We start from the raw sequence: 12,532 nt of genomic DNA, 5'->3' as shown, positions 1-12,532 counted from the left end.
TTTTAAGATATCAGCAGCACAAGGGCCAAACAAGACATCTTTGTCCAAGGAAGAATTCATTTTTGCCTCAACATCCTCTGGTAAGCAAATATTCTCATAACTGACCCAGCAGTGCGACACAGCATCAGCAGAAAAATGAGAGCATTTCGGGGAATGAAGTTTAACCTTTGAAGAAGGAAGGCTAACTGCTGTTTACATTTCTCATGTTCTCAAAAGATGCCTGTCAGAATTTTAACATACAAGACAGACAATTTAAAATTCTGAAAGTTAAAATGGCAGAGGAAAAACAACTTTCCCTCCAAATCTATCAAAAGCTTTTCCATCCCTGTCAGATGGAATGGAATTGGCACTCATACATACACATATACATACACACACACTGAGAAGAGCACATCATGGAGAAGAGAATACTCAGAGACACAACAATCTAATTCTTAACATATACAAGTCCACATTTTTGCAAACTGTCTTGTTAATCTGTGATATGAATTTGCAAGTCTTGGAATTTAAAACTGTTCCATATACAGAGCCCAAACTTTAATATTCTGGTTCTAAAATGGACTAGAACTGATCTAGCTATAATCAAAGTTAATGTGAAGCATGAGTGCCCTATAATGGTCATCAGTCCTCAGCCCAGAATCAAAGTAATTTATGATCAGCAGCAAGACGTCTACTGCATTATTTCATGAGGACTTCAAGGTGCGCTACTGAAACAGAGTTTGGTACATTACTGTAGCACCTTTTTCCCCCTAGGCTCACCCCTGCACCTACTGTGCACACAGCTCTGTAATAATCTTGACATGGTCTGTTTCCAGGCAGATGCCAACTCAAAAAGCCTGAATAAACTAAAAGCACATGTTTTGGATTCTGCCAAATTTAAATTCAAGCAAAATAGTGTGGGCTCGGGGTGATTCCTGCCACTGAACTTTTTGGAAGACATACAGAGTTCCATCATTTGCAGTACCCCTGCTTTAAAGAACGGTGGTAACTTCTTCTCTGTCTATTCCAACATGCCCTTTTTCTTTGTCCTCTTCTTTGCCTTGAATTCCTACTTGTAGTCCTGCCTCTGGTCTGATCCTCCAATGTTTAACTTCCGCTTTCCTCTTAATGGTTATATAGAGATGGACTGTCATAAAAATTAGCAGACAGCCAAACCTGGCTCATTGGGATGTAATATTTCTTAAGGGATTGACTCACTGATTCCACCTTTGCCTCCAGCACTATCTAAGTATCCCAGCATTGAAGTTCTAGCAGCTTAGGGCAGCTGTCAGGTCTCACTGCTTGTAGATTTCTCACTGCTGTATCACTAAATCATCATGAAATTCTAGCAGCTTAGGGCAGCTGTCAGGTGTCACTGCTTGTAGATTTCTCACTGCTGTATCACTAAATCATCATGAAGTTCTAGCAGCTTAGGGCAGCTGTCAGGTGTCACTGCTTGTAGATTTCTCACTGCTGTATCACTAAATCATCATGAAGTTCTAGCAGCTTAGGGCAGCTATCAGGTGTCACTGCTTGTAGATTTGTCACTGTTGTATCACTAACAGCTTAGGGCAGCTGTCAGGTGTCACTGTGTAGATTTCTCACTGCTGTATCACTGAATCATCATGAAGTTCTAGCAGCTTAGGGCAGCTGTCAGGTGTCACTGCTTGTAGATTTCTCACTGTTGTATCACTAAATCATCATGAAGTTCTAGCAGCTTAGGGCAGCTGTCAGGTGTCACTGCTTGTAGATTTCTCACTGCTGTATCACTAAATCATCATGAAGTTCTAGCAGCTTAGGGCAGCTGTCAGGTGTCACTGCTTGTAGATTTGTCACTGTTGTATCACTAGCAGCTTAGGGCAGCTGTCAGGTGTCACTGCGTGTAGACTTCTCACTGCTGTATCACTAAATCATCATGACTTTGTAGCAGCTTAGGGCAGCTGTCAGGTCTCACTGCTTGTAGATTTCTCACTGCTGTATCACTAAATCATCATGAAGTTCTAGCAGCTTAGGGCAGCTGTCAGGTGTCACTGCTTGTAGATTTCTCACTGCTGTATCACTAAATCATCATGAAGTTCTAGCAGCTTAGGGCAGCTATCAGGTGTCACTGCTTGTAGATTTGTCACTGTTGTATCACTAACAGCTTAGGGCAGCTGTCAGGTGTCACTGTGTAGATTTCTCACTGCTGTATCACTAAATCATCATGAAGTTCTAGCAGCTTAGGGCAGCTGTCAGGTGTCACTGCTTGTAGATTTCTCACTGTTGTATCACTAAATCATCATGAAGTTCTAGCAGCTTAGGGCAGCTGTCAGGTGTCACTGCTTGTAGATTTCTCACTGCTGTATCACTAAATCATCATGAAGTTCTAGCAGCTTAGGGCAGCTGTCAGGTGTCACTGCTTGTAGATTTGTCACTGTTGTATCACTAGCAGCTTAGGGCAGCTGTCAGGTGTCACTGCGTGTAGACTTCTCACTGCTGTATCACTAAATCATCATGACTTTGTAGCAGCTTAGGGCAGCTGTCAGGTCTCACTGCTTGTAGATTTCTCACTGCTGTATCACTAAATCATTGTGAAGTTCTAGCAGCTTAGGGCAGCTGTCAGGTCTCACTGCTTGCAGATTTCTCACTGCTGTATCACTAAATCATCATGAAGTTCTAGCAGCTTAGGGCAGCTGTCAGGTGTCACTGCGTGTAGATTTGTCACTGCTGTATCACTAAATCATCACGGTCCTTTAAAGGACCATTTCCTTCAGTGTGCTTCTGATTTGCCATGATTATCAAATCTTCCATTTTTTTTTCTCCTGTCTACAATCTTTTCCCACACCACCATCATCAACTTCATAAACACCTTCATGCACTCATTTCTGAGGTTTGTGAAATGGTCTGCCTTCCTCACTACAGAAACAACCATCATGTCTTACAAAATGACCAAGATGAATGACATACAGGGAATTTATCAGTATGTGCCAGGCGCACAGGCAGGGAATTCATCAGTGCATGCCGGAAGCACAGGCAAGGAATTCATCAGTGCATGCATGGAATTCATTAATAAATCCTGGGTGCACAGGGAACTCATTAGTATGTGCCATGTGCACACCATTTAATGCATCGCCTTCTTACAACAGGTTGCACATCTTATTAATATAATTCTTTGCAGTGGGTCTAGATTCTACATCTCCACTTAAAAAAGGATAGGTTCACACTCACTGAGTTCACCAATGGTAAATGAACAAAAAGGTCATCAGTGTGAAGCACATACTATTTAGTTGAGGGCTAGCAACTAGTAGTTGGGTAGCACCAGAGCGGATGGAAGCCTAACTGCACTTAGCTCACCTGGCTCACCTAGAATACAACATCCAGAATGTGCACACACTTGCGCAAACTTCAACTTCACTGTATGACACTTTCTGACATGGCATAAATATGCTCTCTTAACAGGAAGAAAAAGCAAAGCAGAATGGAATGAACATCTACTCAGTGTTTACAATCGTATCATAATTAACTACTCATTCCCTCATACTTGTCATTATTTGCTCAAATATGTGCATCTCTTTTTGTAGCCGTATTTTAAATTTTTATCTTCAAAGCCACTTAATACATATTCTGTAACTATAGAAAGTGGTGAATAAATAAAAAAAGCTGCCAGTACTACACAAAAAGTACAGCAGATAATTATAATCTCTAGTGGCAAATTCTTAAGCTTTAATACATGGTCGGGTATAAGTAAATCAGGATTTATAATGACATTATTTAAGATAAAAAAGTCCTCCCATTTGTAAAGATTGTCATTGTATAAAAGAATTAAGTGCTCTTCCGTTGGTTTCTGGTAGTCTGGCGGCATCCGTACATGCTCTCTGGCTGCAAAATACATTGTCTACATATATTTTTTAGTCTATTTAGATAGTCTAAATGGTCCGTATGATTTTATTAAAAAAAAAAATGCAGCTGTTTGGCTCATATTTCTGGTCTGTTCTTCATAAATGTTGCAATCTGCTGGCATATCACTGAGGAATGAAGTCACTGAAGACCAAGGTATGCTGTGGAGCTGCTTGCAGGGCACCCTCTGTGAGGGGTTTTTGCAAGTATAATGTATTATTTTGTAGATTAATGTACTACTTTTTGCACATCTCAAGTCTAAACTGAGTAGCAGGGAGAGAGTGACTTGACAGAACTTGTTCCTGTGAGGAACACACGTTACAACAAACACGTTGATTGGTTTTGTCCAGTCAGCATGCTTTTGAATGTAAAACAATTTGTAATGAATAATTCAGTATAAACTACACTGAAATAACTCATCTCATGTCCTAGTAGGTTCCTGTAGTTTATAACAGTACATGAAGAAACTGATAGCCTGACTTACCTTTTTACATCTCTGCTTCCTGCCCAGTAACCACCAAATGCCACAGTTCCCACAGCCATTAAGAAGATTATTACCATGTTGTAGTCCAGGACAGGTTCGTTGGGGGCATACAATGCTACTTTCACAGATTTTCCAAATACCTTGTATTGAAACAAGTATAGACATCAGGAAGAAATACAAATGCAGTAAACTTGACAAGATACCTGGCACTTTGCACTGCAGATCAGGGGGAACACACATTCTGTGGCACAGGGCTTTCATATCTCCTGCAAATGAGGCACAAACATATGTCATTAACCACAACAAACCATCCTAGATACAAAGCATATCTCCTTATTTTATGCAGACTATGGGAATGTGTATGGGTTTGAGACCTTTTCAAACTTATAATAAAGAAGGGGTTACAGCAATCAAGCTTCTGGAAATTCAGTAGGTCATAAAAACTTGACAATCATATCTTGGAATCAGAAGTTGTGTACTTACTTTAAGGATAAATATGGAATTACCAATCACCTTCTAGGAGGACAAAGACTGGCAGCACTTAGCCTGGCTAGGAGACATTGTTCCAGACTACTGAAGCCTTTACCCATAACGCTCCTGAAAGGACCACCTTTATTTCACCGCTCATTAGTCTGCATAACACAGATCATCTATTTAAAAAAACATTTGACATAAAATACAATCAACAACTAAAAACTGGCAAGGTCCGTCATATCCAAAAAGGAGATGGTTGGGATGAGGTCATCTGATGAGAAGTCTACGGATAACATGCTTTCATTTTCCGTATCATCTGGGGGTGGGAGGCATCTGAAATCTATAATCTGGGACATTCTCCTAATTTGGGGAAATCTTTGGTTTATGGTATCTTTGACAAGTACAGAAGAGGAATCTCTGCTATAATTTGGAAAGAAAGTCACTGGTCACCTGTAGACAGAGATATGCTATAACCACTGACACATCATAGCCAACTGACAGCACTGCTAAAGAATTTAGAAGCACTGGGTAAGGAGAACCAGTCTGGTGCTGTTGTCAATGAAACTGCTGAAGCATCAGACTCTTGACCCACAAAATCTGATAAAGTACAGTTGTGTAAAATCTTACTATAACAGATGTCCTTCTCTTCATTGTCGCAGTATTCTTCACCTTAGGGATCCCTCTCAAGGATAGCCCAACATCTGCCCAGTATACCAAAGGCTTCAGCTCTTATAGGCACACAAGTCCCCGCACACACCCTAGGGCATAAACGAGATGTACGGACACAAGAACTCAAAACTGAAAAAGCCCCAGAAGGAACAGAACGCCCTCAGGGACAAGGAGGAATACATGCATCCAGAAGGAAAATACTCGAGGAAAAAGGCAGAAAGGACCCCCTGGCCAGCAAGGAAACAGAAGACAGGGCAAGAGGCAGAACAAAGGGGGAAGGAGGGAGGAAGCAAATACTGCAAGAGTGAACAGAAGGACATTTGCTATTATAAGACTTTACACAACTGTACTATGTCCCTTCCATATCACTGTTGCAGTATTCTTCACCTTAGGAAGAGTACAAGAGCTCAAGAGGAGACTCGGGAGGAGAAAGGTACAGAGAAACCTTCCACAAACCTATGCAGAACAGCCCTGGTAAAACCCACTCTGCCCTTGGAATAGCATCCAACTTGTAATGTTTAGTGAAGTATGAACAGAGGATAAAGTAGTGACTTCAAGGATAGAACTGTATCCAGACCCTTGAAAAAAAGGCACCAAAGGAGGCAGCTGCCCTACCAGAGCGTGCCTTTACAAACAAGGAGAGACATTTGACATGTAAAGAACAAAATGAAAATACCTTAAAAATCCAGGAGGAGATGGTTTGCTTAGAAACAGCCAAACCCAAAGTCCTGGGATGAAAAGAAAAAAAGCTGCTCAGACTTGCAAATAACATTAGTTTTATCTAAATAATATCTGAGCTTTCTATGCAAATCCAGTGTGTGAAGAACCTTCTTGCTGCAGAGAAGAAAAAAGTAAGGATGACTGATTAAGGGACAACTCATTAACCACCTTGGCAAGAAAGAAGGATTAATTCAAAGAGACACTCTGGCTCTATGAAAAAGGAAGTATAGCCATGAGAGCCTGGGGTTCTGACACTCTTGGCTGAAGTAAGAGCCAAACAAGAAACAGTCTAAGTGTAATGTTGTAAGGAAGCTGAAAAAGCAGGCTCAAAAGGAGCCTAGGTCACTTTTTCAAGTACAAAATTGAGGTCCCAAGAAGGCAAAATATGCCTACTGGCAGGCCTGATATGAAGGACACCTTTAAAGAATTGCTCGACTTCAAACCTAGGGGCCACAGGAGGAGTCAGAGGCAGACAAGCAAAAACTGAAGGCAGGTAAACTTCATCTGAAGATTATGCCAACCCAGTATGGAGCAGATCACACATATAGGTTCATAGGTAGGTACTAGGCTATCTGCCCAATGGCATTTATAAGCCTAGCCAGAGTGTGTCGGCTTTCACCGCCCCATTGATTAATTAACTGAGCCTCTGTCAAGCAGAGCCAATGAAGTGGTCCCAGGGTGTATTTTCTGTTACCCATCCACTCGTCAAGGCTTCTCTTGAAGAGTGTTAGTGAGGGGCTCTGCCTAATGTAGTTAGGAATTTTGTTCCAAAGCATAGGGAGTCTGACATGAATCTATCCCTCCAGCATGTTCTGTTTATTGTTGTGGCGAGGTTTAGCTCACTAGAGCACGTGACTCGCAGTGACTTCGATTTCTTTACGTGCAGTGGTGGATTCAGAGGAACCTCCACAGATAGGGGATACTGATGCCAAGAAAGGCACCAGACAGAAAATCTTTTCCATTTAGACATTTATGATTTTCTGGTAGTGGGCTTCCTGGTCTCCTGCAGGTCCATGAGCACGTCCTTAAAAAAGAGGTGTCTAAAAGGGATCAAAACCCTATTACCCACAGTGTCATTTGAAGAGTGGACAAATGAGGATGGATAAGAGACTCCTTGTCTTTGTGAGAAGATCCACCCTGTGAGGTAACTTCTGGTGAATGCCCCTGGCCAAGTGAGAAAGTAGAGGGAACCTATGCTATCTGGGCTAAAAAAGAGTCACCAGCAAGACTTTCATAGGATCATAGGAGGTTACTAGGCTATCAACCCATAGGTCTTTCAAGACTAGCCATTTCATCTCAATGTAATGCCACTGATATTTTAGTCAATACTCAGGACTGTACTTATTAATGACTGTCCATGTCCAGGAGGCTTGTGGGTGCTACCCTGATAAGAATTTACGGTGCCCCATCCACTCGTCCAGGTTCCTTCTGAATAGTATCAGAGGTGCTCTGCTTCATATGAATTCACTGGGAGACAAATCTGTCCCTCCAGCACGTCTTATTCAAGCCACAGGCCATATTTAGGTCCCTGGAATGGGTAAGCTCTATTCCCTTTTGATGTCGGAGAGTCCTGCCACATCTTGTGTAGAACTCGTGATAACAGAGAAGGGGGGGGGGTTGTACAGAAACATCCCCTTAAGGAAAAGGCACACTTTCCAAACCAGAAGACTCTGTGCTCTGGAACAGAACAGAGGAAGTTGTCTCTTCAGAGGTTAGGTGAAAAGATCTACCCACGGAATACTCCACCGATGGACAATGTCCAGAAACACATTTATTTTACATTTGTTAACCGGGATAGTCCACTGGACACAGGTCCATTTCCAGTGGAGGCCCGGGGAGAAAAACTCCACACATATGAATAACATGTAACAAAAAAACTACAAAGTACATTTAGATACAAAATGCAGTGAGTCTTAATTAATAGTAGTATATTCATACACAGCATAGTGAAAACAGAGAATTAATTGATAGTAGTATATTCATACACAGCAGTCACAATTAGTGAAAACGGAGAAATCTTAAGTAATAGTTTCATTAGTCTAAAGAGATATATATAATCACCTCAATCATTGCTGGAGGGAGTTGGGTAAACAACTTCTTAAAGGTTATTGGGGTCTACACCATAACAATCTATTTTCTTATACTGTATGCATTTCTACAGTAAGAGAATATAGACCTATCTGTTCCTCTTGAGGTGTGAGATAGTTAAGATGGTGTAGGGTCTAACATAGTAGAGGGTCTAGCCTGGTGAAGTGCAAGAGCATAGCCAGTTATTAATGAGATGCAGTTTTAATGCTTTTTTGAACTGTATGAAGGATGTCATAGTAGTTATGTTATAGGGTAGAGCATTCCATATTTTGGATACATAAACCAGTTACAAGTGGCGTCCCACAAGGCTCAGTCTTGGGACCTCTCTTGTTCGGTATATATTTCTCGGAGGTACAGGCCAACATGGAAGGACTGTGGCTGACCAAGTTCGCAGATGACTGCAAACTGGGTGCCATAATAGACTCTCCAGCCGACACAAGCATCCTCCAAAAGGGCCTCATAGAAACAGACAACTGGTGCCAGAGCCATGGCCTCAAGCTAAACGCCAAAAAGTGTATAGTCATCCCCTTTGGCAAAAACAAAGTGCCCACAAGTTACCACATAGGTGGTAATCCATTAAGTACAGAAGAAGTAATTAGGGACCTGGGGACCCAAGTTGATAGCAATCTCTCATTTGACAACCACGTAGCCAAAGTGGTTAGAAAAACATTTTATATAGCCCACCTAATCATGAAGGGATTCACATCTAGATCAGGGAGGTCATCGTGCCTCTTTACTCATCCCTCATCAGGCCCATAATTGAGTACAATGCCCCTTTTGGGATGTACCTTACCAGACACCTGCAGCAACTGGAAAGACCCCAAAAGTACCTCACCAAGAGGATCAAGGGGCTCAAACAGATGCCGTATGCTGCCCAGTTAAAGAAACTCCAGCTCTACTCAGTGGCATACCGCCTGCTCAGAGGCAATCTGTGCCTGACGTATAAAGCCATGTCCAACCCGGAATTAATGGACATGCTGCACCTCAGAAAATCCAAATCCCATCGAGCTACGCGCTTGAGGGACTTAAACCTCAGCACTGAAATAAATAGGACATGCTGGAGGGACAGATTCATAACCCAGAGGCTCCCTTCACTCTGGAATAAAATCTCAATCCAGGTTAGGCAGAGTCCCTCATTGACTCTCTTCATGAGGAATCTTGATGAGTGGATGGGAGATCGTAGGTTTACCCCGGGTATCACTTCTGTGTCACTGTTAGACAGAGGCACAGTATACTAACCTCGAAAAAGGGCATAGCAAAATTAATTTAAAATGGATGGCGAAAGCCATACACACACTGGCTAGGCTTATAAATGCCCTAGGGCAGAGAGCCTAGTATGAACCTATGAACCTATAATTAGAAAAGAGGGCATCATCTGCTGTATTATTTGACTTTGTTACTGTGAGATTAAGTTTGTTACTGGAACGAAGAGTTCTGTTAATAGTGTCTCTGTGAAACATCCATTCATGAACTTGTGTGCTGGACCTGCTGAAAAAATCTGCCACTAGATTGTGCTCTGAGGTAATGTAAACAGTGTGAAAAGTCACCTGATACTGGACAGCTAGATCTTAGACCTGAACAGCTAGTCTGCAAAGAAGAGAGGATCGGTGTCCCCTGCTTGTTGACATAGCATAGCACTGCGTATTGTCTGTGAAAACTTTGAGGGGCCCGGGATGAAAGATGGAATGAAAAGCTTGCAGAGCCAGAAGCAGATCCCTCATCTCTTATGTTGATATGGTCTGACCTCTGAAAAGCAGTCAGGAGACCCTGAACCTTCAGAAGGCCACAGCAGGCACCCAAATTCCCTATCTGAGGCATCTATAAAGAGCTCCTGAGCAGGAACTGGAGCATGAGAAGGAAGCCCTGGATTGAGAGAGAGAACTGATGAATCCACCACTGAAGCTCAGGCTTCAGACAGGGAAGGAAAGGTACCAGGAACTCCAGGCGCTGGCAATACTGAAGCCACACTGATTTCAGGTACCACTAAAGTTTCCTTATATGGAGTCTGGCGAGAGGCAGCATGGGAATGGTGGAAACCATGAACCCCAGGACCCTGAAAAATTCCCTGGCAGTGGCAGATGAGAGTGGAAGAAGAGACTGGAAAAAGGTCATCATAGACAGAGCCTTAGGGGTCAGCAGAGATGCTACCATGGGAAACATCTAAAGCTTGTAGCAGAGGAAAGTATTATCCTGAGAAAGCAACAGAACTGATTTCTGGAAGTTTACGGTGAACCCCAGATTGTGAAAATAGGCAAGTAGTAAACCTGAGATCCTGAAACAGACTGCTGGGAAAAGGAGCTTGAATAAGAAGATCATCTAGACAGGAAAAAAATCTGAAAAGCTCGAACCCTGCAAGAAGCAGAGACAGAAGCAAGACATTTGGTGAATACCCTTGGGGCAGTAGAGAGGGAAAACCACAGAACTGAAAATGCAAGGCAGAGACAGAGAAATTTAAATATTTCCCAAACAGAGCATGGGTGAGGATGTGAAAATATGCATCCTTGAGATCCAGAGACACCAAAAAGGTCTGCAGAAGTAGAAGAGGAAAACGTCTGAAAGAATAACATCTGAAATCTTGTGAAATGTATTTGGCAGGGAACTATCCAGAATTTTTTTCCATGTAACCTTCTTTTGTGGGACCAAAAACATTCCAGAATAAAATCCTTTCCCTAAGGTGGGAGGCATGGCTTGAATGGTGCCCTGATCCAAAACAGAGTGAAGAACCTCTGGAAAATGAGACACCTTTTCCCCGAGAAGGTTGAGGAATGCCTGAAAAGGAAGAAGAGACTTCCAAACCATGAAAAATCCCTGACAAATAACTGACAAAACCCAGGAGTCAGAGGTGATTCCTAACCAATTTGGAAGAGATGGGGAAAGGCAGAAAGATAAGGGTAGGGGGAAGCAAACTGTCACAACCAGGCTTGTCCCGACAGGAAGGTTTCTGAGAGGCAGGATTCTGAGTAGACTTAGCAGAAGGAACATTCCTAGAACCTTCTTATCCTTAGGAGGAGGGTGAGACTGACTATGAACAAAAGCAGATTTGTACGGATAGTTCCTCTGAAACCTGGGAATAGGAGAAACAAAAATATGCTTCAGTGCCTGTAAAGCTTTCCCTTGTCCTAGAGGGACTTAAAGGTCAAAAGCAGCATAAAGTACAGCTGTGTACACTTACCATAAATGTAGATGTTAGAGTGTATTCACTGTCGCAGCATACATAAAGTATAGTTGTGTACACTTACCATAAATGTAGATGTTCGAGTGGATTCACTGTTGTAGTATACATAAAGTACAGCTGTGTACACTTACCATAAATGTAGATGTTCGAGTGTATTCACTGTTGTAGTATACATAAAGTACAGTTGTGCACACTTACCATAAATGTAGATGTTCGAGTGGATTCACTGTTGTAGTATACATAAAGTACAGTTGTGCACACTTACCATAAATGTAGATGTTCGAGTGGATTCACTGTTGTAGTATACATAAAGTACAGCTGTGTACACTTACCATAAATGTAGATGTTCGAGTGTATTCACTGTTGTAGTATACATAAAGTACAGTTGTGCACACTTACCATAAATGTAGATGTTCGAGTGGATTCACTGTTGTAGTATACATAAAGTACAGCTGTGTACACTTACCATAAATGTAGATGTTAGAGTGTATTCACTGTTGTAGTATACATAAAGTACAGTTGTGCACACTTACCATAAATGTAGATGTTGAGTGTATTCACTGTTGTAGTATACATAAAGTACAGTTGTGTACACTTACCATAAATGTAGATGTTCGAGTGTATTCACTGTTGTAGTATACATAAAGTACAGTTGTGCACACTTACCATAAATGTAAATGTTCGAGTGTATTCACTGTTGTAGTATACATAAAGTACAGTTGTGTACACTTACCATAAATGTAGATGTTAGAGTGTATTCACTGTTGCAGTCATCACACTTGCATTATCTGCCTGGGATTTCTACGTTGGATGCAGTCTCCTCTTCTATGACGTCAGGTCGTCCAGGGGTATAAAACATGCAGCCAACGCCATTACATCAGTTTTTCTTGCCCCAAATGTCAGGAGCCCCCAAAATAGGAAATGATATGGTGTGGAACACCCCCAGTAAAAAGTAAATACCACTGCCATAAAAAAATGGCCATTCTTGTAAGAAAAGCGCAGTCCGGGTCTGAACTGTCTGCAAACAGCTACAGTTAACTTTGAACCTAACACCACTCTTCAGTATT

The 12,532-nt window shown here is 41.9% G+C and overlaps 1 protein-coding gene across 1 annotated transcript in view; it reads right to left on the bottom strand.

Annotated features, from left to right (window-relative positions):
• SPPL2B (signal peptide peptidase like 2B) overlaps nucleotides 1–12,532 on the bottom strand; it is an 859,053-nt gene that overhangs the window by 334,578 nt on the left and 511,943 nt on the right. The window contains exon 6 of the mRNA XM_044054743.1: nucleotides 4,340–4,479. Coding sequence (XP_043910678.1) covers nucleotides 4,340–4,479 — 140 coding nt within the window. The remainder of the gene's footprint in view (nucleotides 1–4,339; nucleotides 4,480–12,532) is intronic.

Source organism: Protopterus annectens, chromosome 13.part0 (genome assembly GCF_019279795.1).
Source record: "Protopterus annectens isolate FY-2018-M chromosome 13.part0, PAN1.0, whole genome shotgun sequence".
In the NCBI taxonomy this organism is placed as follows: domain Eukaryota; kingdom Metazoa; phylum Chordata; order Ceratodontiformes; family Protopteridae; genus Protopterus; species Protopterus annectens.
The sequence above is the reverse complement of the archived record's forward strand: the minus strand, read 5'-3'. Positions and strand labels throughout refer to the sequence as shown.